Here is a 25,365-nt window from a genome sequence, read left to right as displayed (position 1 = left end):
AAGCACCTGCTGTGGGGGTGGGGGTGGGGCTCACGGGTCAACTCCTCCCTTCCTTTGGGAGCCAGAGCCTCCTGGCAGTCCACTCAGATTAAGGGTGGCAAGGGCAAAGCCTGGCTGTGACTTCAGGGCTGGGAGCACAGAGCTGTCCCCTTCTTGTGCTCAACAGAATAAAGTCCACAGGCCTGAGTGACTGAGCCCTACCCCGTCCACCACAAGCCTAGGGTCTGTCTGCAGAGGACAGAGGGTATGTTCCCAAATGCCCTAGCATCCCCACAGCCCACGGCTCCATCCATACCCTGCCCCAACTGCAGCAAAGGGGACGTACTCATCACAAAATCATTCACAAGAGACAAACTTTATTTGGACCCCTCCGAAACTGGCAAAGTAAACACCGTCACAACATCACAGTCCCGTGTGCGCGAATGTCTTCAGAGATGCTGTCTGCTGGGACTCCGCCATCCCCCTGCGAGGCGGGCAGGGTGGCTAAAGGCCGATCTGCTTTATGGAGGGCTTATCAGGGGTGACTCAGCTTCTACACAGGCGTGTAAACATGCCATCCAGAAGCTTACCCGCATCTGCTCCCGGCTTCTTGATACCCCGGGATGGGCTGCGCTTCTCCCAGATCCATGCCCATAGCAGAGGTTCCTCCACTCTAAAACCAGGGATCAGGCTGCCCCATCTCTGAACAATGGCCCTTCTCCTTGACGTGACCTATGGGGACCAGGACTGCTGGTCAGGTCTACGGTGGCTGCACCTGGTGGTTAGGCAAAAGCCTTGGCAAACCCTGGGCACAAATGAACTTGGCTAAGCAGAGGGCCTAGTGCTGAAGCACCAGGGAGACAGTTCTGTTGAGGGCAGGAAAAGGGGCTGGCCCCAATGACCTTTTGGTGGGGGGAAGCACCATGGCCTTCCCGCTGCCCTCTTCATGCCAGGCCTGCTGCTGACCAGCTTTTCTGACGCCTCCAGAATGTGGGTGGGGGGACCTCACGCGGGGGCCATGGCCTTGATCTCCCAACGACACACAGGGCACTTGGCTGAGTCCTTGAGGACCCGACAGGCACAGGAGCTGCAGAAGTATGCGTGGCTGCAGGGAAGAAGGCAGGTGTTGGCAGCACGGTCGAAGCAGATGATGCACTCCAGTTCTGCTGTGGCTGGGAAAGGGCACAACACAGCTGGGACACAGGGAGGCAAAGGGTGGGCCCCCTCCTTACGCTACAACTACAGGGCGGAGAACCATACAGTCCTACTGTGACAAATACTAACCTCACGAGAAAATGCTTACAACATAATCAGATGGAAAAAAACAAAAAATTGGGATGAAAACCATCATGTACATACATATATATACCATAAAATTCCAACTTAGTAAAAAAGGGAAACAGAGCACAATTGCCCCACAGATATAGGACTACAAAACTGTAGGTGCAAATCCACCTAAGAGGTAATGGGTGATTTTTAAAATTTCCATATTTATTCTTGAATATTTATTTTATTTCTGCTTGACCAATCTTTCATTATGAACACGGACTGCTTTTTAAAGCAGGGACAAAAGAACATTATTTGTGCATGAATGTGCTCTTGTAACTTGTAAAGTTAGCCAATGTTCTAGAAGGCAGAGCTGTTAAATTGTTTTTAGATTTCCCGTAGGCAGCGCCAAATCTTTTGGCCTAAAGCCTGTGGGAGACTCGTGGACCTGGAAAGACTTTTGTGAGCCCCCAGAGCTGGGGCCTCTCCTGGTGCCTCTGGTGCTGGAGTCCCCAGGAGTCCCTGGGGCTGGGGGAGCCACTCACCCTGAGGCTGCAGAGTCTCATTGCTGAAGGCCCGTGGCATGGCGGAGGGGATGACGCTGGCTGTGGTATCTGAGGCAGAGAGGGAGACTCAGGGCCCAGGGAAAGCAAAGCCAGGGTGCTCCCACCCCACCCCCACCAGCCCCTTGGGTAGTTCCATGGGCTTTCTTCCCTGGGCTGCAGTGCCGGAGCTCCCAACCGATCTTAGGGTCCCAGCCATCCCTTCCCAGTTTAACCCAGCAGAGAATTTATGAGGCTGTATATTCTTTTTCCTAAACCACCCCACCCTAACCCCTCCTTTAGACATCTTCTCTTTGCCCTACTGTTGCTGCCTGACTGGAGACCCTCAGCGTTATAGACCTTCCTAAACCCAGACGTGCATTAAAATCCCCCCAAAGGCCGGGAAAACAGGTGCTTGGACCCACACTAGACCTACCAAAACAGGGTCCCAGGGGAGAGGCTTCAGCAGCTGTGACAAGCAATTTTAAAACGGGGGGGGGGGGGGGGGGGCGCCGGGGGAGGGGAAGGAACGGGGCGGAATGGTCTGCTTGTGCAGAACCCTGGAGGACCCGCACAGGAATGCCAATATTTCCTTTTATGGTTGTTTCTTGTATCCACTGTCCCTGAAATCCACTCTCCTTCCAGGTGGCTGGGAGGGATGGTTCTTGTTTTTCCACACATGGATGGAAGGGCTGACTTTACCCGCACGAGCGGTCTTCCTGTGTGCTTCTAACCCTCATACCTTTGCTCTCCACACTTGACTCTTGCAAACTCCTACTTAGACAGCAAAACCCAGTCTCCAAATGTCCCTTTGGGAAACAGCCCTTTAACAGATGTTTGCAGTACTAGTCATATCTTCTTAGCATTCTCTAGGGACAAGGTTGCCCTCCCTTTGACTGGGTCTTGTCCATCTGGCGTCCCCAGCGCCCATCTTCATATCTGACCCTGGGCAAGAGCTGATGTGAAAACTGTACATGAAGAAATGAACGGATCTCCCCACGGCTGTGGGTGGGGACGCGGTGTCACTTGAGCCCCCACCTCCCACCCAGGGGCGGCGCCTGGGTCCCCGCAGGTTGCCTCACCCAGCAGCTCGATGGCTTTGGTGGTCCCGTACACGTCAATCACGGCCCAGAGTGGGGCGTCCAGGGGCACGCCCTTGCGCAGCAGGAGCCTGGGCCCCGCGTTGACCCTGGCGTAGAGCCGGCCTCGGCAGTTCACCCAGAAGTGGATCACGTCCCCCAGCAGCGCGCCGCCCTCGGGCAGCATGGCCGCCCACGTCGGGCTCTGCTGCTCTAGGTCTGGGCACACAAAGGGCGGCAGGCTGGGCGCGGACACCTGTGCGGGGTCCAGGCGCGTGAAGCCCACCCGGAGCCCGCCGTACCAGTGGGTTTCGTGCCACAGCACGCGCAGAGCCACCAGCTCGCCGGGCGGCACAGGCCGCTGGCTGAACACGATGCCGTCGTGGAACGTGGCGCACCTCTGCGCAGTGCACCGCCGGGCGTCGAGATGCACCTGCATGCCCTTAGCCTCAGCGTGGAAGCGGAGCGTCTCTCGCGGCGCCTTGGCGTCTGTGGGGGTGGGGGTGGGGGCGTCAGTGCGGTCGGGACCGGACCCACCTGCTCCCCAGAGTCATCTCCACATACCCCCCATCACCCTGGGGCCACTGCTCCTGCCCCCATCCAGGGACCACCCCTCCTCCCCCAGACCTGATTAAACCCTGGTGAGGAACGCACTTTGCGTGCCTAGGATCTGAGTTCCACCATGAACTTCCCCAAGCCTCAAGGCCCCTCGCGGAGGGATGGTGTAAAAATTAAAGGAACTCAGGCCTGTGCGGGCTCTCAACACCTGCTAATGGTTATTGGCATTAAATAGAAAGAGCAGGTTTTAGAACCGTAGATATAGTATGATCCAGATTTTCTTTGACACATATGTTTATATGTTTATATATTCTATCTGTATCTAGAAACAACCTGAAAGGAGATGGAGCTGCTAATTGTGGTGACCTCTAGTGGATGGGTCTTGGTGTTTGCGCTGTCTTCCTCTCTGACTTTATCATTGTCCCACAGAGAACCTGCACCATTTGTGAAGGCCATGGCCACCAGTAAGGGTGACTTCCTTTTCTAGTAGGAGAAAGGGGCCCAACAGTCCCCCCACGGGTGAGGTGGGGAGAAGGGACACAGGCTGGAGAAGGAGACCCAGGTCTGCCCCTCAGAATCCTGGGCTGGGCCAGCCAAGACCCAAGGCTGGACTTTAAAATCAGGGGATGGGGCGCCTGGGTGGCTCAGTGGGTTAAAGCCTCTGGCTTCGGCTCAGGTCATGATCTCAGGGTCCTGGGATCGAGTCTTGCATTGGGCTTTCTGCTCAGCGGCAAGCCTGCTTCCTCCTCTCTCCCTCTCTGCCTGCCTCTCTGCCTACTTGTGATCTCTGTCTGTCAAATAAATAAATAAAATCTTTTAAAAAATCAAATCAAATCAAATCAGGGGACTTCCCAACTCAACTCCCCTCTGTAGCCAAGAGAGGAAGTTCCCTACTGAGTAGCCCTTCCCCTCCAGCTCCAAGGCTGAGCCTGGAGGAAGTTGGTGAGCTTCCTGCCCCGCAGCCCTGGGCTTCATCTCTCTCCCCTCCACTCTTGCCTCCTGTCCTGCTCTTTCTGGGTTGGAAGATGGAAGCTGAAAACAGAAGGGAATTTAACCAGAACTTGAGCCAGACCCCAATCCAAAAAAGCAAGGCCCTCCCCTCCCAGATCTCATCAGTTTCCCCAGCCACCGTTCTCTGACCACTTACAAGCCTGTAAGATTCTAGCAGGTCACAAGGAGGGGAGACTAAATCCGGTCAGGTACAAGGGATCCCCTTGAGGTCATAAGGAATCTGTCCCTGATGGATATAGGCCAAAGGCAAGCCTACCACGGTTCTCTAACCTGCGGCTTTAGAGACAAGCACTCACTCTGGCCTTGGGAACATCTGAACCCTGTTATCCAAGTTCACCCCTCCCTCCCCCAAGTCCCCTGCATGACTGTCACCCCCTTCTGGTATACCCTCGTGTCTCCCTTCCTTTCTGATAGTCTGCCCAAGTGCCTTTTCCCGGAGGCTATGCACAAGCAAAGGGGAGTCCCCAAGTAGGCACAGACGGTGACCAAGAGCCAGAGTCGAGGGCCCTGACATCAGATGGACTGTCTTTGGGCCCACTGCAGAGCCGCTGAGGCATCCAGGAGGCTCTGTGGAGGGAGCCATGTCTGATGTCTGATTCTAGTCCCAGCTCTGTTGCTTGCCTACACAGGTCACTGCCCTTCCGGGTAGAGGTCTCCTTATCCACCAATGAAATTGATATGTATGGCCAGCCACGTCCCCAAGTCTCCAGGTACCTTGCCTGGAGATCCTGAACATGAGGAGTTAACGGCCCACTTGGGCAGGCATCGTGACTTTTGGAAGTCCCCACTCCCCCATACGCACACCCCTCACCCCCCCACCCCTCCACCCCATTCAAAGAGAATCTTTGGAGTAAGTCTTTTGGAATCAGAAGTGATGAGGGTCCGCCCTCTGCTCAGCGAAGACCTCCCTGGATCTTCCTCATCTCCATCACCACCCCTCCAGCCATCAAGTCTCTTGGGTGTCAGGCACCTTTGAACCCTTATAGCTTCCTTCACTCTTCCCACAACCTGCAGGGAGGCACGCAGAGGGAGCTGAGCTGGGGCGCTTCTGCACCACTCCGCAGCTGGGAGCAGAGGAGCCCCGGCCCAGCTCCAGCCCCTGCGCTCCCAGGCCGTCTCCTTCATGGCACCACTGTGACCTGAAATCCACAGCTGCCACAGAAGCAGCAGCAGCAACCATGGCTTGGTCCTCACCCTCCAGATCACATCCCTCCTCACCTTCCCAGCTCTGGGGGCTACCTGCTGCTGGGGTGTGAGCCTCTGGGGTCCCTCAGGAACTAAGAGCTGAGGCTCCAGGCTCTCTGCCTGGGAAGGAGCAGGGTTCTGAGATGCAGTCTGGACCTCTGGTGATAAAAGCCCAGGGTCTCCACCTCCTGCCCTGAGCGCTGAGGGCACGTTGTGGTTTGAGGTGAGGCTCTCGGAGAATTACAGTGCTGGTAACCGTTTGGTTATGCCTCTGGCAGCCCCATAAGCTGGCAGGGCTTGCCTGGGCCCTGGCCTGCACATGAAGAAACTGAGGCCCCAGGGAAAAGTGAGTCACCCAAGGTTCCACAGCTTCCCCTCTCCTTCTGCATCCTTGGTCTAGGGACCAAGCTTAGGGCTCCCACTTACCAGCCTGGGAGCAGAGCTGGGCCCCCATCAGCCTGGGGTCCTAGGGTACAGGTCCCTGGGTCTGGAAAGAATTGTCTGGAGAAGGCCCGTGGACAGGTTTCCAAAGATTCAGTGGGTCTCCTTGTTATGGGCCAGGATCATGTTACAAGGTTGATGATTAATTAGAGGTTGCTGTCACGGGTTATGATATCAAGGGAATTTCCTGATGATTGCCCCTGGCTTGCAGCAGACCGGCCGCAGCTGGCGAATCGAAAGGAAGCAGGGACTCCGCAGATGGCTTGGGTAGGACTTAGGATAGACTTCTCCCTTATTTCTGACCCGTCGTTCTCAGCCCAGCTGTGCATTATAATTGCCTGCGGCATATTAGTAAAGTACTCACGCCTAGACCTGCCCCCAGAGACTGATTTCAGTGGCCTGGGGTGGGCCCAGCGTTCGTTTTTTTTTTGTTTTTTTTTTTTAAGATTTATTTATTTGACATAGAGAGAGACAGCGAGAGAGGGAACGCAAGCAGAGGGAGTGGGAGCGGGAGAAGCAGGCTTCCCGCTGAGCAGGGAGCCTCGAAGCCAGGACCCCGGGATCATGACCTGAGCTGAAGGCAGACGCTTAACGACTGAGCCAGCCAGGCGCCCCCAGCATCAGTTGTTTTTCAAAAGCCCCCCAGATGACTCCAATGTCCAGCTAGGGTGGACATGCACTGCTACAGATCCGGGCACACCGTGGGTGCTTAATCAGTGTTGCTCAAGTGGCTTGAATGGAATTAGCAGCGTCCCCGGACCTGTGGAGTTGCCCCAGCCTGGGTCTCAGGCAGAGAGGAGAGGGGTAAGTCAGCAGAATGGGAGAGGTATTGATTGTCCCCCCAACCCTGCTGGAGTTTCAATTCCACTTTCCACGCTACAAAATGCATATCAGCGTCTCGCAGGAGGTCATGGCGGAGGCCTGCCTGCTGGTGTGTTAGCCAGCCCTGCCAAGAAGTCAAAGGTCAACCTTAACTTCTGGATCTCAGGGTTGTGAGTTCAAGCCCCATGTTGGGTGTGGAGTCTATTTATAAACAAAAACAAAAAAAGTCAGAGATCTTCTGCCCTGCCCATGTCTATAGGAAAGCCGAGGCTGGTAGAGGGAAAATGGCTTATCCTGACCAGTGCTTCTCACACAGTTGCAGTCACTGTATCACCTGGGGAATCTTATTAAAATGCTGATTGGTTTTGAAGGCCTGGGGCTACAGGCTGGGATTTTACTTTTCTAACGAGGTGGTTCTGCGGAACCGACCTCAGGTGGCAGGGCCCAGGGTTGGTTTGGAGGCTAATGGGTACGCTGGCCCTCCACCTCCAGGCTCAGCCCTTCCCAAGACCCCAGATCAAGGCCATGATCAGTGACTACTCTGAACTCAGTTAAGGGGATGAATACCCCCATGTCTGTCGCCAGAGAAGCTGGGGACAGTAGTGCTGGTGACTGGGCTGGGGAGGTTGTTCAGGTGGGAAAGGATGGAGAGTCTGGAGACCCAAGTTCTGCTTCCTGTGCTTTCTTGCCCTCCCCTGTCCTCATCGGGCCCTGGTATGTCCCCATATGTAAAGTAGGAAGCCAAGGTGAACTGGTTTCTGGGTCCTTCTAGCCCCAACATGTTGTGATTCTAGCCTTGGCAACGGACAGGTGACAGCAGCCTGGCTCCAGCTGCCCTCAGAAACTGTTACCTGGACCCTGGACCTTCTCTTCCACACCACACCCCTGGCCGGCCTCCCTTGGTTTCCCCAGCTAGAAGCTGTCTCCCAAAGGCAAACTGGTGAGAAAAGTCCATAGCAATCACAGCGAGTCCAAGGTTGACGGTTCCAGCTGGTCCAGCCTGAGGCAAGGGCCCCACGCTTTATGGTCCCAACCTAAGGGATACAGGACCTTGTCTCTGGGCGGTGCTGAGGCCCAGAGATCCATCGGTGCTTCCCGACCCTGGCTCCACCGGCATCACTGGCTAACTTGGGCAGTGGCCAGAGGGCTGGAGCCAAGAGCACCCTGTTGATAAACCACAATCTTATAGAAGTGATTATGGAAGCTTATCAGGGAAGTCCCCTCAGCCCTGGTGGATTACCTGGCAAGCTGTAGACACCGGGCTACCTGATGCCAACAGGCTGATGTGGTCTAGCTCGACCTTCAGGACCTCAAGTGGGAGCCAGCCTTCTGAGGAGCTGCCATCCTGCCTCAGGCTGACACTTGGGGCACAGGGGTGCCCAGGCAGCACCCACATCACACACTTACTGTTCTAAGTCTAGGACTGTGTTAACTTGCTAATCCTCGTGGCAGGGTCTCAAAATTATTTATTGCAATCATTCCCATTTTATGGACTGGGAAACTGAGGCACAAGGAGGAGAAGCACATGGTTTACAATCACAAGGCAGTAAACTACAAATCAGGACTTGGCCTCGGCCATCTAGCTCAAGAGCCAGTAAGTTAACCTCCGTGCTACTGTAACTGAACCAAGCCCATAGAAGCCCACAGAGCATCTGCAGTAAAGAAAGAGCCTTTTTGTTGGTGTGGCTCCACCCAGGAAAATGGGGAGCTAATGCTCTCAGTCCCAAGCTCCCCGATGGCTTACAAGCAAGGGTTTTTAAAAGATGAAAATCCAGGGTAAGGACCTGGGGTTTTGGATCATGCTGATTGATTAGGGATTATGTCGGCTCTAATATCTCCTTTCCTTTTTTTTTTTTTAAGATTTTATTTATGAGAGAGAGAGCGCACAAGCAGAGGCAGCAGGAGGCAGAGGGAAAGGGGAAGCAGGTTCCCCGCTGATCAAGGAGCCTGACATGGGACTTGATTCCAGGTCCTGGGATCATGACCCGAGCTGAAGGCAGACGATTAACAGACTGAGCCACCCAGGCACCCCTTTAGTATTTCCCTTCTTGATCACCATGCAGCTCCCTGACTGTGATGAGCTGGTGCTTCTGCTCAGGGACCTGGTCACTCCGTTTTCAGGGCCTGGGATTGGGGATAATTCTCAGCAGATTGCATTAGTGCTGTCATCTCTAGAGCACAGGGGCAGAAGTTCTCCATCCTGGAACTATTGCTAAGCTGCAAACTATCTTTCTTATTTTTTTCTTGCAAACATGGCACATTGTGTTCATTTTCTCAGGCAGAAGAGCGTCCCGTGGACTTTTTGGGATGCAACTTATTATTTCCTGAGGCATTTTTAAAGGTTTTTAAAACAGTAACTATGGGGCACCTGGGTGGTTCAGTCGGTTAAGGGTCTGCCTTCGGCTCAGCTCATGATCCCAGAGTCCTGGGATTGAGCCCCACATAGGGCTCCCTGCTCAGTGAGGAGCCTTCTCCCTCTTCCCCTCACCCCACTCACGTTCTCTCTCGCTCTTGCTCTCTCTTTCTCAAATAAATAAAATCTTAAAAAATAATAATAAAACAGTAACTAAGGGCTACAGGACTTTGGCCAGAGGCAACTAGGAGCCAGATGTCTGAATCGTGGGGTCTGTGGGGGGCTTGCATCCCCAGTGTCACTATGTCCCTTCCACCCCCTCTTCGCTTAAGCCACTTTGCAGCCTTCTGAGCATTTAGTGGTCCTCCCTGTCTGACTGTGCTGACCCCACAGTAGGAGTTTTGTGGATTGTTGCTAAGGGGTTGCCTGAGTGAGGCAGATGCCACCTCAGTGGGAGTCCTTCCTTCCCTCCTCTCCAAGCGACCTACACAACTGTTGTGCGCATTTCCTCCCCGACAGTTCTCGGTCGAAAGCGCCCCCTGGTGGCTGTCGTCAGTACTGCAGGATGTGTTGAAGCCCTCCAAGCTAGGAGGGATGCCCCCAGGCAAGGAGGTCAGAGGGCTGAAGATTCTGAGATCTCCGCGCCTCCTCTCCTGACCCTGAGGCTCCTCATAGTCCCTCCGTCCCTCCCCAGGGTTCCCTCACTGGCTTTCAGCCCTCGTCTTTTGCCCAGGGCCCCTTCATTTCAAAGGGTTTCCACAGAAGCCTTTCCTAAGTAGCCTCAAGTGCTCTGAGAAGCTGGCTGCCGGATAGCGGATTCAATCCCCACCGCACGGTTGAGGGAGCTGAGCATTTGCCCATTGTTCACGCCAACTGTGATGGAGCAGAAATGGGAAGCCAGTGGGAGCCCAGCCCAAACTGAGGACAGCTAAGCAGCCCAGCCCCTTGTCTCTCCAGCCACCAGGGCCCTGGGACCCCTACCTTATTATACTTGTCTGTGTTTGGCTTCCCCACTGGGATGAAAGCTCAGAGGGCAAGGGGCTACCGTGCCTAGAAACTGGCCCCTAGAGAGATCAGGGCCATGTGCACAGTAGGTGGTCAGCAAGGATTTGTCAGTTTCTTCTAAAATTGCTGGTCCGCCTACTTAATGACCCAGAGATGTCACTCCTAGTGGAATGCCTGACAGACTCGGTGCATATGTCCCCAAAGACCAGTACATGAATGCTCAGAGCGGAGTTATTCATAATAACCCCAGACTAGAAACAGCCCAAATGTCCATTGTGCAGGACACTCTGATGTGCTGCTCAGATCCTGCTTCAGGAATGAAGAACTTCCAGTGGCCAGAGTGCTACCCTCATGAGGTCAGCTGAGGTTCTTGTGCAAGTACCGTAGTCTGGCTCTCTCCTCGTCCAGTCCTATTTCCACAGGTGTTGACCCCAAGAACACCCACTAATGAGTCCCGTCAGTAATCTCTGTCTCAGGGGAATCCAGCCTCCCACACCCATCAACAGGAGAATGGAAAAATATTGCCACGTAGTCACGCCGTGGAAGATTTGTGGCAATAAAAATGAGCAAAATACTGTTAGCCACAACAACGTGGTTAAACCTCAGTGATGAGATGTTGCCTTAAGAGAAGATCCAAAAAGGCCCCACTGTGTGCCTCCGCTTTTATGAAGTTTAAAAACAGGCTAAGTTAATCCGTGGTGTTAGAAATCAGGGTAGTGCGCAACTTTGGGAATTACTGGGAAGGGGCCCAAAGGAGCCTCTGGGGTGCTGGAACTGTCCTCTTTCTTGATCGGGTGATATAAAGACATATGGAAAAATTCATCCAGGTGGACCCTCAAATCGCATGTTAATTGTTCCTTAATTACATATTGGCTAAATTCCCTTCAAGCCCTAAAACTCTGATTCTGAGTAAGGTGATGAAAGATGGAGTAGCCACACTTCCTTAGAAAAATCTGCCCTAAAAACCCAGAGGGCTTAGCTAGCACTGCCACCTGGTGGGGAGAAACGGAACTGAGTCTGATACCCTGGAGGGAAATGGTTGGGGACCACACAAGCTCCTGTCTGCCACCCTGGGCACTTGCCTTCCTTCCTCTCCACTCGATTCCTGCTGATGAGCCCCCCAACAACTCTGGGAGGCCACCATCCCTCTGGGTCAATAGCTAGATTCCTACCCTGGTCCTTGGGGTCCAGACGTCTGGAGAGGGAGGCTAGGGTGTGCCAGCCAAGTAGCTAGCCCCTAGTTAGGTCTGTGCTGTTCTCTCCATCTTGCTGCCCTATCCAGATATTTCTGGGCCCTGATTCTGCTGTGGGCCTTCACTGCCCTGGGCTCTCTGGCTCTTGCGTGTCAGCACCAGGGCACCCTTCATGGTGTGAGTGTGGAGCCCTTCAGAGAAGGGAGCCAGAGGAGGGAGTCACCCTAGGTGGCCAACTGGCTGCTCAGAGGTAAGAGAAAGGGGAAAGGGAGAGGTTTGGGTTTGGGGTTGGTTTCCTGTTTTCCTTCTCCCTGTGTCCCCCTTTACCCACACACATGTGACTGGGAGTCTGTCCTGAAAGTTTGTGGCAGCTGCCCTAGGGGTGTCGTGTGTGTGTGTGTATGTGTGTGTGTGTGTGTGTCTGCGTTCAACAAAAAATTTATTGAGCACCTCCTATGTAGCAAGTACTGTACTAATATCTGGGCAACCAGAGATTGAAGAAAACCCACTTCTCCCTCAGTCAATTCAAGTATGCCCTGATACTTAGGTAAGTGCTATAAGAATACCAAATCGAGGCCTGGGAAAACCCAGGGCCTGTGCACTAGGGGCTTGTTAGGCCCAGGGAATGGGAGAAGGTTTTGTGGAATAACAGATGTTAAAATTGATACCTGCAACACAATTAGGCCTTCAACAGCAAGAAAGGGAAAACAGGCGTTCCAGGAAGGAGGAACCGCATATGCACACACAGAAATGTAATTGTGCCCAAAGCTATCTGGTTGTATCCATTAAGATCAGGATTGCCTGTGTATAACAGAACATCCAAAAGAGTAGTGGCTTCAAGGAGATCTGTTCATTTCTTTTTCCACATAAAATAAGTTGAATGTAGGCAGTCCAGGGTAACCGTGACAGCTCTGTGGCCATAAGGAGCCCAGGGTTCTCTCTACTTTTCTGCTCCACCATTCTAGCACAGGCCTCCAGACTCATGGTTACTTTATGGACCAAAAGGGCTGCTGGAGCTCCAGCCAGCACATAAGTAATACAAGCAGCAGAAGAAGACAGATCCAAAAGGGCATTCCTCTCAGCTAAGTCAACTCCCTCTAAGCCAACTGACTGGAAGGTTTATGTAACATTTTCATTGACATCTCATTGGCCTAAATTTTGTCATGTGGGCACAACTCGCTGCTAGGGAAGCTGAAAAATGTCCTCATTGGGGGAACTGCTAAAAGTCAGGGTTCTCTAGTGAAGGAAGAAAGAAAAAATGCATATTAGGTAGGCAGCAAGCCCTATCTGGCCCAGTGGTAGAGTGGAACACTGGTCCTCCAGAGCGTGGACAGAGCTGGCAGCAAGGAACTCAGTCACAATGGCCATGCTCAGGAGGGTTGGACTTGATTCTGTAGAAAATAGGGAATAGCCGCAGGATTCGGAGCAGGAGCCTTGGGTCAGGGGCCTAGAACAATCTGCTTTGGGGAAAGATCCACCAGGCAGAGCAACACAGGATGGGGCACAGGTGCAGAGCACCAGGAGTGACAGGTTGGGGCAGCAAGGAGGCGGCAATGCAGGGCTGAGGAGTCAAGTCCTGGCGACAGTGGGGGGTGATGCCAGGTACCAGGGGAGGGTCCCACACCTGCTGAGAGCTAGTTTCGGAGGAATACAAATCTGGGAATAGATCTGAGTCTAAGACGGCTGCAAGCCATCAGGTTGGAGGGCTCAAGGGCACCTGGGAATCCAAGCAGAAGATTAGGCAAGAGAACAGGGCTGGGCAGGCAGGTCGTACAGTGGTAAATGAATGAGATCAGTGGGGCGGGGTGCCCAGGTGTTGAGCTGGAGGAATGGGATGGACCCTCCAGAGTTACTAGGCAGGAAGGACAATGGAATGGACAAGTGAATAAACTCGAGTCAGACAGAGCTGGGTTTGCCACTTAACAGCCATCCCCCCCCTCCCAGACCAGCTGATTGCGCTTCCTAAGCCTCAGCTTTCTCATCTGCAAAATGGGAACAGAGGGGCCCACCTTGAGGGCTGATGGGGTTGAATGGGTACCTGTTAGCACAGGGGATTGCACTTATTAGCAACCACCAGCCCTTACCATTGAAGGGGCAGCCTTCCCCTTATTGGAGGGGACATCAGTGCATTTCTTAGGGCTATGGGAGTGCCCTACACTTTTTCTGCTGGAGGATGGAGCCCCTGGAGCCCTTTGTAGGCTCACTGGGGAGTGAGTCACGAGCACTGTACATCTCCAGAGCCCTGAGGACCTCTGACCCAGTCTGGCCAGGGCAGCCCCTGGCTCAACTACATGTCTGGGCAGGAACATGAGCAGCTCAAGCTGGTGATTTGGGTGAGGAGTTACGTATTTGCTAGAAGGCAGTCTAGCAGGAGGTGAGGGCCAGCCACAGACTCCACAGAGATGATTCTAGGTGGACTCAGCCCCTTTTTGGAAACTAAGAAAGACAATTGCTGGCACAGGGGGAGTCAAGACAGGGCACAGAATACCCCTTCCTTTCCAAGTGCACAGCCAGGAAGGTTCCTGGGGCCCCTCACTTCAACTTGTCTCCCGTTGACCAAGCTTAATCATGTGGCCACATGCGGTGACAAGGTCTAGGAAATGTAACCTTTATTCTGGACAGTCCTGTGCTGAGCTAGAAACTGGGGCATGCCATTGCTATGAGAGAAGGAGAGAATGGCGATCGGAGGAAAGCAAGCAGCCACAGGGTGCAGGCAAAGAGAGAGAGGGTGGCAGCCAGAGGGCACCAGGTGAAGGAAGGGAGGCTTTGAGCATGAGAACCCCAGCACGCAGGTACAGAGACATGTGTGTGCTGCGCCTGCAGGAAAAAATCGACCCACTGACCTAGAACTGACAGTGAGTCTTATCTTGGCTTAGGGCTCCCAGTGGGTGAAAAGATTCCTGGGAAAAATCAAGACTTAAAACCTTAAGTATTCGTGGAAGTAGCATCTAAATTTATGCTATCTGTGGGGCGAAGAGTTCCCAAGCTGAAAAATCAACACAAAATATATTCCCTTGCTGAGTCCTTGGAGCTGTTCATACAAACAATACAGAATAGATCTCTGAGGGGCGCCTGGGTGGCTCAGTGGGTTAAGCCGCTGCCTTCGGCTCAGGTCATGATCTCAGGGTCCTGGGATCGAGCCCCGAGTCGGGCTCTCTGCTCAGCAGGGAGCCTGCTTCCTCCTCTCTCTCTGCCTGCCTCTCTGCCTACTTGTGATTTCTCTCTGTCAGATAAATAAATAAAATCTTTAAAAAAAAAAAAAAGAATAGATCTCTGAGGCCATTTTCACAACCCGGGACACACTGGGCTCCCGCGGAACAAAACAGTCTCACTGAAGATGAGCTCAAAAACACCAGTTACGAATCACACAAAGAAACCACCTACTGTGAAGGAGAGCTGGCAAGTACGACAAACAGAAAAATCATTATCCCCAAGAATTTGGGATGACAGAACAAACTGAAAAGGATATCACATTAGGATGTTAAAATCATTATAAAGGGAGAAATAAAAATGATAGTAAAAGATTAGGATGCTTTGAAGAACAGATTGAATGGATGAAATTTTGCTAGAATGGAAACAAGATTTGACTCTTTAGATTCAAAAGGCACACTGAATCCTAGGTAGGATAAATAAAAATAAATCCACATATAGACACTGCAGAACACCAAAGAGACAGTAAAAGCAATCAGAGGGAAAACATGGCTTACTTAAAAAGGAGCAATAATTACACTGATTGAAGACAATTTATCCACAATAATAGAGGTTATAAGAGAATTTTATGCATAAATGTATAAATCTTAACAGCCATTGATTTGGGCATCGTTGTGTTTATTGCAGCATTATTTACGATAGCCAAGTGATGGATGCCGTCCAAGTGTCCTTCAGTAGATGAATGGATAAAGAAGATGTGGGATATATACACAATGGAATATTAGCCATAAAAAGAAATTTTTAAAATTTCTAAAATTTGCCATTTGCAACAACATGGATAGATCTAGAGGGTATAAAGCCAAGTGAAATAAGTCAGAGAAAGACAAATACCATATCACTTCACTCATATGTGGAATTTAAGAAACAAAACAAATGGACAAAGGAAAAAAGGGACAAACCAACAAACAGATTCTTTCTTTCCCCAAAAAACAGACTCTTAACTATAGAAAACAAATGGGGGGGGGTTACTGGAGGGGAGAAGGGTGGGGGGGACGGGGGAACTAGGTGAAGGGGATAAAGAACACACTTACCGTGAAGGGCACTGAGTAATGTATAGAATTGTTGAATCACTATATTCTACACCTGAAACGGATATAACACTATATGTTGACGATACTGGAGTTAAATTTTTAAAAATTAAAAATAGAACAGAAAGGTCACTAATTTATACCACCACCACCAATAATAAACAATTTGAGATTTAAAAATAAGGTGAAATAAAATAATAGATAACAATGCATGGAAAATGAGAGGTGGGTAATTGGAGTTGAAGCTTTTAAGAGCTTTGGCGTTACTGCGGAAGAGCAGAAAGACACTGATTAATTTTGTCCTTTGTTAAGTCAGATAGGCATGACAGAGCTGTAAATTAGCCTCTAAAAGAATAAAAATACAATACACACTATCCAAACCAGTATAGGGAAAAGGGGTGAACATAAAGAAAATATGACCAATCTAACAGAAGGTGGCAAAAGGAGACAAGCAAAGCAAGAACACGGTAAATATAAGATAAATAAAAGAGCAAATTAAATAAAAATATATCAATAATGACAATAGATGTAAACAGACTACACTTGCCACTTACATGGCAGAGATTCTCGGGCTCTGTTTCCACCGCATTAGTTATAGGCTGTTTCGGGAGATATGCCTCAGACATTCTGACCCAGAAATATTGGAAACATTTTTGTACTAAGCAGATATTAATCAAAAGCAAGATACTATAGCAGTTTTAACACTAGGCAAAATAGACTTTTAACTGCTAGGGGAAAAGGAGGCACTGTATGATGGTAGAAAGAGTAAGTCACCAATAGACTATAACAATCCTCAACCTGATTATGCCTAATATCTTCAAAATATACATAGCAAAATATTTACAGAATTACAAGGAAAAACCGGCACACCACAATCACAGTGGCAGATTTTAAACAAAGGGCTACCAACTGCAGGCCTCCTTTCCCAGAGTCCCAGAAGCTTTAAGATGACAATCTTTCCAGGATGCCTGGGTGGCTCAGTCGTTTAAACCACTGCCTTCGGCTCAGGTCATGATCCCAGGGTCCTGGGATTCAGCCCCGCATCATATAGGGCTTTCTGCTTGGCAGGGAGGCTGCTTCTCTCTCCCACCTCTGCCTGCCACTCTGCCTGCTTGTGCACGCGCTCGCGCTCTCTCTCTCTCTCTCTGACAAATAAATAAATAAATAAAATCTTAAAAAAAAGATGACAATCTTTCCTTCCACATAATCTAATCTAATTTTAGACGTAATTCCTTCAACTGCCAGCATCTGTAAACTGAAGGAAGGTATACACTTGTTAGGCAGCAGAAATGTGCAGAGCCAGATGTCCTTATTAAAACAGTCATTTTTCCAGGGAGAGGGGGGACCACCCGGGTGGCTCAGTTGGTTAAGCATCTGCCTTTGGCTCAGGTCAGGACCCTGGGGTCCTGGAGTCAAGTCCCGCATCAGGGTCCTTGCTTAGCAGGGAGCCTGCTCCTTCTCTCTCTAACCCTCCTCCCTACTTGTGCTATCAGATAAATAAAGAAAATCTTTAAAAAATTTTTTAAAAACCTCTTATCCAACCTCTGGTTTACAGAGAAGCCAAGGAGACAGGGCAAATGAGTTTTCCAGGGCCCTCTAGCTAGTGGGGCAACCGAGGTCCACCAGCACCTGCCCACTGACTTCATTCAGAATTGCCTTGAATGTCATGTAATAAAAACCCAGGGATGGTGGCTTAACCACACAGGGGCTCCTTTTGCTCAAAGGACAACCAATCCTGCAGCGGGTAGCCCAGGCTGGTACCGGAGCTCAAGCAGACCATCAAGGATCCAGCGTCCTCGCAGCCTCCTGTTCCGCTTCCTTGGCAAGCTGCTCTTTTCCTCATGGTTTCAAGATAGCTGCTTTACCCCATGGCACCTTCCAAGCAGGAAGGAAAAGGAAGCGACAAAGAGGAAGACACAGGCCTGTGGCAGGAAGGTCAGACTCCTAGAAACCCCCAGCTGACTCCTTGCATCTCACTGACCAGTGGTAGGTAGATCTCAAGGCTACCTCCAGCTGCAAGGGATGCTGAGGGTTGACTGACTGCTGTTTGCCAACCCCATTAAAATCAGGTTCTGCCATGCACCCCACTAACAACCAATTAGCCTATATTCATGAACTGCCTACTGTTCCTAGGACCCTGGCTCAAGTCTTCACCTCTAGATCCTTCCAGATTTCCCCCGCTCACATTGCCCTCACCGCACCGTACTATAGCTATTCACAGCTTTCCCTAGAAAGGAAATCGTCCGCTTTTAGCAATCAGGGACTATGGCAAGGTTGAAAGCACTTGCGGAATCCTCTGTGCCATACATATACAAAGTGGGTTTTGTGTTGTTCATATCAGAATGTTTTGTGCCATCTCCCTCCCCCTCTCCATAGTGATTCTGTCTTTGCACACGTGTGTGTTCAGCACATGTGTGTTCTACTGTTCGATTCTCCTTCCTCCTCCTCCTCCACCCCTCCAGTTTCTGCTGGATGTGTGGGAGGTCAGGCACTCTCTGGCAAGCCTCTAGGTACCCAGGGATGCCCTCTCCAGGTGGAGATAAGCAGCCTGAGGGGAGTGAGACTCCCACATCCCACAGCAAGCACTCTGATGTCTGTCACAGGCGCTGTCCCAGCCTGGCAGCCTCTGTATGAAGACCTGGGATGCGGGGTGGGCTGTGGAAAGGAAGAGCCTAGGACAGACTAAGCCCGAGGGGGACCGAGGCGGCCCTGCCCACCCCTGGGACCAATGGCTGTGCTCTGCGCTGAGAAGAGGGTGGGATGCCCATGTCAGGTTGGTGACTCATGCGAGGCTGATTTTTCACAAATTAGCCCCACAGTCTTCATCAACACTAAGGCAGGTATTTCCAGCTTACAGATAAAGAGAGTGAGGCCCAGAGGCCTCATGGGGGCCACACGGAAAGCTGCAGGACTGGGAGTTGATCGATCTGACCCTGAGCCTGTTCCCTCTCACTGAAGGTGGGTGCTGTGCCTCCAGCTTAAAGCCCCAGTGCGCCCTTTGGCCTCATCTCTGAGGGAGCAAGTGGCTGAAGCAGCAGGGCTCAGACCAGAGGGAAGAGGAGGCGTCTGGTTGCTGCCCTCCCATCTGTGGCTGCCTCCTCCCCCTCCACAGCCAGCAAGAGCAATTCTCCCATGGGCTCCCCACTTCAGGGCAGCCCCCTCAACTCCTCCATCTGGGGGCCATTGAGAAAGCCTCCCAGAATGCACCAGGCCAAAACTGAGACCAGAAGTGCCCCCCTCTACCCAATCCCCCCAGGCTTACTGGGAATCCAGAGCCTGCCCAGCTTTCTCCCCAGACCAGGGTGACCTTCATGTCCTTCCTGCCTTCTCCTGTGGCCCCAGAATCTCCCCCTTCTTCCCTGTCTCTCTTCCTGCTGGCCCTCTGGCATGAGGGTGGCCCTGAGTTGTGTGCAGGGAGGGTGGGACAGATTGGGGGTGGGATGGAATGCCAGGAAGCCTGAGCCCAAATCCTACCCTTCATCTGCTGATGCTTTCTCAGAGGAGGCATGACAAATTCAAATCAAGACAGCATTTAGGCTCTGGACCAAGAGTCCTCGGGTCCTTGTGGGCAACCCCTGATTGTACAAGCTTTTATGAGGAAGCAGCAAATCATAAGAAAACCATCTCCTTGGGAGGACTTCCTTGGGACAGGAACTGCAGACTGATGCCAGTTCTGCCCTATCTCCATGTCAACATGGACAGAATGTACAACGGCATCCAAACCAGAATCCTAGATCCCCGCACTGAGCCTCAGCCAGCTACGTAGTCCCTCTGACGGGCAGAGACGGCCGCGGGGAGGGCAACCCCACGTCTAGGGCACAGATGGCTCCTCTTTCTAGGGCTTGGCTCGATCTAGAAAGGTATTGCTGTGCGCATTTTACAGATAAGGAAACTGAGGTTACTGAGGTTAGGTAACTCGACCAAGGTCACATATTTAGAAAGTGGTGGAACTTTTCAAAATACTAAGTTGGGGAAATGCTCACCGTTTGTAGAGAAATTTTCGATAAGGCGTCAGGACATGGGTTTCCAGTTAACCCTCAGTTACCCAGAAAAATCAATTCCCCAGAATGTCCCTACATGTGCCTATGTGTTGTGCCTGCACGCACTTGGGTATCATGATTAACAGAGCTCTTGATAAACAGGCCAGACCACAGTGGGGGAAAATGTACAGAAATCAGCATGTGTATTCTCTGAATTCAGTGGTATGCTTTGACCAGACTCCCAGATAAAAGGTAGCAAAACATAATCCTTTCAGAGCAACGGCAGGGAAATGGGGAGAAGCATCCACCACCATTCGAGGGGCAAGCATCCATCTGGGTCCCCTGCTTGGCCCCCTGGCTCTCACAAGCAGCTGACCCAGGGTTGGCAGGCCACCACCTCCCGGGTGTCTCTGGAATGCTGGAGGAAGAGCAGGAGCCTGGTGGGCACGGAGAGTGCTCAAACACCAATCTGTAGTGTGGCCTTGATGGTAGCTTTCCCTCTCCAGAGCTTTGTTTCCCCGGCCATAAAATCAGGAGACTGCAAAATTTTTATGGAAAGGGCCAGATAGTGAATATTTTAGGCTTAAGGTCTATCACATATGCTTTTGGGGTTGTTTTATTGTTTGTTTTTGTTTTGGTTTCTTAAAAATTTTTTGAGTAATCTCTCTACCTAACATGGGGCTTGAACTAACGACCCTGAGATCAAGAGTCTCACACTCTTCTGACTGAGCAGGCCAGGCTCCCCATATATTCTTTCTTTCTTTTTTTTAAACAACACTTTAACAATGTAAAACCGTGTAAAAATGGAACCAGGTGGAGAAACTTCAGAGAATGTACCACAATAAGGCAGAACCACCTCTGCTCCCCTTCCTACCCTCAAGTTCTTATTCAGCTCCTTAAAATGGAGAGGCTCCCACCTTTCTCCCAGGAGCCAGGGTCTCCCTTCAGCCCTCAGGATTAATAGTCACCTCCCCATCCCGATCTAAACCATTTATAATGCGGACATACTTCAATGTCACTATTAGTTGCTGCTCCAAGCCCCTAGAGTGGGCCCCACCACGGGGCCATTTTGGTGCCTTCCCCCCTATCCCCCTTCTCCTTCCCCTCCCTGCAATTTACCAACACAGCAGGCTAATATGCGTGTTCTGATAGGTCGGCAGCCGTGACAGCCCCGCCCACTAGCCCTGCGGGGCAAGGGGTATATGTGCGTCTATGCCTCTGTGTCTTCCTCAGGTGCCCAGCCTACCCCGCACTCCCTGACCTTGGCCATGTCCTGTGCTTGTCCTTACTTAGTCTTGTCCTTGTGTCCTTGGTATGCATCCACGAGGCCCTCTACTCCGCTGCCGTCTGGCGTCCATAGGACCATGGGCATGAGCGCAGCTGTGTTCCTGGCCCTGCCAGAGAGCTCACGGTGGTCCTGCTTACAGGATGAATTTTGTGCTGAGGTGGTGAGTTGAGCCAAGGCGGGCAGGGCAACAGGCCCAAGCCAGGTGTTCTGGAGGCTCAGGAGGATGAACCATCAGCATCTCCTTTCCACACCTGTCCTAAGGTCAGAATGAACTTGAGTCCAGCAGGGTCCTCGAGCCAGAGACTTTCTGTGTGGGCAGAGGCTGGGGAATTGAGTGGGGGTCTGGAAGTAATCGGAATCCACAGGCTGGGTGAGGGGGGTCCGTAGGCCTCACTTGTTCCACTGACCCTGGCAGTCCAGCCTGAAAAGAAATGATTAACTACTCCATATAGATCAATGTTTCTCTCCTGGATAAGGGTAGTTAAAAAAAAACTCGTTAACTTGGGCCTCACTGTGTGTGCTAGGATGCTGGTCAGAGGGCAAGTTCCGCTGAGCTAAGGGGCCTGGAAGTGACCTTGAGGGGAGGGGGGTCATTGTCAGGGATGCTGAAGCTACTTGAGGGGTCTTTTTGAGTTGGTTTGAAGCTGGTCTCTACCGTGGGAAGCCAGGCCTATTGGAAGAGGGGGGTAGAGGACCCAGGATTGTCAATATGAGACTTTCAAGAAAAGTGATGAAGAGCTTCACACCTCTATCCTCAGGAGGGTGTACAGGACCTTGAAAGCTGTTGGAGATGGAACAGCAGAGGGAAGGGAAGGTGCAAACACAAAGAGGCAAGAGGGGCTTGTTGAGTGACCTGAGAAGGGCAGGCCCGGGGCAGGGCCTACTGGGGTAAGGAGACAAGTTTTCCTTCAGAACACCCCAATCCTCTGGGCCGCCAGGAGGATCACTGACCGCCCTGGACGCCCCGCAGAGCCCTGGGACAGGAGGAAGCACCCTTCCCTGAGTCAGCCCTTTCTGCCTGGAGTCCTTCCACGCCCCTTTTCTGGGGAAAAAAAAAAGAACCATGTGGGAACAAGGGGCTTTCAGCAAGGCCCGAGGGGACCGCGACACTCAGGCCCAGGAGCTCCCTGCCTGGCAGTAATTTGGGCGCGAGAGAAATATTGGCGGCCTTGGCTAACCGAATTATTCTTTCGGTTTGAACCAGCTACCCCCTTTTGACTCAGATCCGGCTGGGCAAGGAAAGCGTTTCCGAAACCCCCGCCCGGTCCTGCGAACCCAGAGGGCGGGGGTGCAGCAGCGCGGCTCCGAGGAAGGATCCGGCGGGAATCGTGAGCCTGGGGTCCCCTAGGCGGCGCCCCCTCCCCGCTCCCCCCCGCCCCCGCCGCTCCCGGCACCGCCCGGCCGCGCCCCCTCCGGCGGCCGCTCCTCCGCTGGGCGTCCGCGGGGGCTCTGGACGACCCCGGGCCCGAGCCTGGTTCGCCCAGCACGTGCTTAAGGCACCAAAATAGAAAAAGAAAATGCTTGGAAAGAATTTGATATTTCCAAACGAGCATCGAAATCGCCTTACGGGAAAAGTCAGTCTTGTGGGACTTCTTGACACTCATTTAACCGTTCAGAGTTGTTTTTATTTCAAGTTACACCAAGGGGTGGGCACAGTGATCTTTTTCAGGGTTTGGCCTCTACCCCCGCCCCCCATCCCCAGGGCCCTCGAGCCTCCGGGCCTCTCCAGTGGCACCCCGTGTCAAGTCTCTTCGAACCCCATGTCAAATCCCTGGGGCCACAGGGCCGCCCAGCTGTTATTTTGCAGAATTTCTCTCTCTCGTGGCTGCCCACCAGCAGTTCTGCTTATCACTCCTGCCACTGACTCACAAGGGGAGGAGGGGATTTCTGAGCAGTTTCAAAACTTAACCAGAATATTAGGGGTTTCATGCAGCCCTTGTTTATTTATTTTTTTTTAAAAAGCCCCCAAAGCCAACAAAATATGACACACAGGAGCAGGAGGGAAGGCGGGGTGGACAGGGGCCTTCCAAGACTGAATGGCCTATATGCTCATTACAGCTGGACCTGGGATCCAGGTTTCCTGTCTCCCTTCCCAGAGCCCTGGCTCATGCCGGGCCTTCTGCTTTGCTCTGGACTGTAGAGAAGAGTTCGCGTATATGGAGAGCTTCCTCCTGTCACACACAGTTCTAAGCCCTTTACAAGAAATAGCTTATCTGGTGCATGTGATCGCACTAGGAGGTGTGAGAGCTATTAGTACGCCATCCCCATTTTACAGATGTGGAAACCGAGCATGAAGGACTTCACTGACTTGGGGCACTTGTCTTAGGGAGAAAGATGCTCATTGCTTCCACCACTCCACTGAGGCACAGCCGGCTCAGCCACGGCAGGTCTGGGAGAGTGAGTGAGGCTACTGGGGGCCTGGAACCCCCCTGCCGCAGAGACCAGTGGGTCAGGGGCTTGGGGATACTGAGATCCTGAAAGGATGGAGGATGTGCTGCTTTGAATGGCATCCAGGGCCCCAGATCCTGCTCATCACCACCAAGGGGCCACTGGGAAGGGAGACCCGGGGTGGGGGCTCTGATCCTAGCTTCCAGCCTGGGGCCAGAGGGACGGAGCGGCCACCAGACCTGCACGGTTACCCAGCCTTGAAACTCCAAGAAAAAGGGAACGTGTATGACCTCAAGGCTGAAATATAGAATATCCTGCCCTTAAAAATTGGGAAGTGCTGGGGTGCCTGGCTGGCTCGGTCGGTAGAACATGTGACCTCTTTTTTTTTTTTTAAAGATTTTTATTTATTATTTGACAGAGAGAGATCACAAGCAGGCAGAGAGGCAGGCAGAGAGAGAGGAGGAAGCAGGTTCTCCGCTGAGCAGAGAGCCCGATGCGGGGCTCGATCCCAGGACCCTGAGATCATGACCTGAGCCGAAGGCAGCGGCTTAACCCGCTGAGCCACCCAGGCACCCCAGAACATGTGACTCTTGATCTTGATGTTCGAGCCCTACATCAGTGTAGAGATTAGTTTAAAAAAAAAAAATTAGGAAGTGCTGCCCTAGAGAAGGCCTAGAGGATATGTGGTAGGGTGGTGGGGGAAGGCAGTGGGAGGAGGTGGAAATGGGTATCCTGCCCTTTCTCTCCCTCCCTTCCCCTCCTTCATCCCCCTTCTATGGATCTTCATTGTGTACTACAGGACAGAGAAGGCAGTTGCAACAGCAAAACCCTGCAGGCCAGCCCCATGGCTGAAGAACCCGAGGCACAGATGGGCAGCGAAGGAGAGGCAGGAGGGCTAGACAATCATCTGTCCCCTTTAGGGCATCCAGGGAGGCCAGCATGGTGTCTCCGACGTGGGGAAGGAAGCCTCGGGGTCCGTGATCTCTCTAGTGAGTTGCAGTGGAGTGTGTATGCATTTGTGTTTCTGTGTGTGAGCTATGGGCTCTCTCATGCAGCATGTGTGTGCAAATGCACAGGTGTATGGACACAGGTTTGTACTCATGCTCCCAGGCATGCAGAACTGGAAAAGATGCACAGTGTGTATGGGGAGAATGTTGAGTTCTGGGTTGGCGAAGTGGGAAGGAAGGAGGGCTTGAGACAGGCAGGACCATTTGGACCTGGATTCTCCTTGGGCTCTCCCGGCCAGGCACTGTTTCAAACACTGTTGGGATGTCAGGAAGAGAGGGCAGGCCGCGCCTGGGGCAGTCTCAGGATGGATAGTACTGAGATGATGATCTCAGAGGCCTGGCCTTCAAGCATGGGATGGAGTGTGGGGAGAGGTCCAGGGAGAGTAGGAAGCTTCTAAGGGATGTTGAGTTCTTGGAGCCAATGGGTCCCAGACGACTCCAAGCCTGGAAGCTTTCGTTTTGATGTTAGCGTTCATTGGGGGAGCAGGAATTAAGGCAGCCTGCCCCACCCCAAAGCCTAGGCTCGAAGAATTGAAGGGGTTAATGGAGCCTATTCGGGTTGGAGAGGAATCATATACCTTACCGATAATTCCTCCTGGCATCTTGGCATCCTGGCTAGACCCTAAGACCTCACCAGAGACTTCAAGACTTTGAAGCTATTACCTGAAAACTTAGGAAACCTGATCAGGTTGGGCGGTGGGGGGGTGTCTCAGGACCCAGCCCAGATCTCCCCTGGGGACACACAGGGAAAGATGCCTGTTGTGCTAAGAGGTAGGGGGGATGGTGGTGGAGGACGTGTGGTTATTTATTTACTTCTTTATTTTCTTCCACAGATGGAGAATTCGCCCAGTCAGAGGCTGTTTGCCTGTTAATACCACCAATAGCAGAATGGTCATTTGTTGAAGGCCTGTGTGACTTCTAACCTCACATTAACCTTGATGGGCGGGAGAGATGGCTAAACCCTGTGTTACACGTGGGGAAATTGAAAATTAGAGACGGTGAGTAATTCCTGCAAGCTCACCAGCAAGCA

At 52.1% G+C, this 25,365-nt stretch overlaps 1 protein-coding gene, 1 long non-coding RNA gene and 1 pseudogene across 2 annotated transcripts; 1 reads left to right on the top strand and 2 right to left on the bottom strand.

Annotated features, from left to right (window-relative positions):
• LOC125109792 (glucose-6-phosphate 1-dehydrogenase-like) overlaps positions 1-628 on the bottom strand; it is a 5,922-nt pseudogene extending 5,294 nt beyond the window's left edge.
• Positions 340-6,346, bottom strand: NEURL3 (neuralized E3 ubiquitin protein ligase 3). The gene is made up of 4 exons (XM_047747116.1): positions 6,047-6,346; positions 2,870-3,355; positions 1,791-1,859; positions 340-1,151 (listed from the first exon to the last, which is right to left on the bottom strand). The coding sequence occupies exons 1-4, from the start codon at positions 6,072-6,074 to the stop codon at positions 985-987; spliced, it is 750 nt and encodes a 249-aa protein (XP_047603072.1). The 5' UTR covers positions 6,075-6,346; the 3' UTR covers positions 340-984.
• On the top strand, positions 6,261-25,365 carry LOC125109993 (uncharacterized). Its single transcript, XR_007130405.1, has 3 exons — positions 6,261-6,328; positions 24,128-24,317; positions 25,169-25,365. It is a non-coding gene; the product is annotated as an uncharacterized LOC125109993 (long non-coding RNA).

The sequence above is a fragment of the Lutra lutra genome, chromosome 9, assembly GCF_902655055.1.
Source record: "Lutra lutra chromosome 9, mLutLut1.2, whole genome shotgun sequence".
NCBI classification, from domain to species: domain Eukaryota; kingdom Metazoa; phylum Chordata; class Mammalia; order Carnivora; family Mustelidae; genus Lutra; species Lutra lutra.
This window is presented reverse-complemented; position numbering and strand designations above follow the sequence as displayed.

Excerpts from the sequence above, each read along its gene's own strand:
- NEURL3 (XM_047747116.1), bottom strand. The coding sequence starts at position 6,074 with ATGGGGGCCCAGCTCTGCTCCCAGGCTG. Across the intron at positions 3,356-6,046 it reads CCAGCTCTGCTCCCAGGCTG|ACGCCAAGGCGCCGCGAGAG; the intron begins GTAAGTGGGAGC and ends CCACCCCCACAG. Across the intron at positions 1,860-2,869 it reads CAAAGCCATCGAGCTGCTGG|ATACCACAGCCAGCGTCATC; the intron begins GTGAGGCAACCT and ends TCTCTGCCTCAG.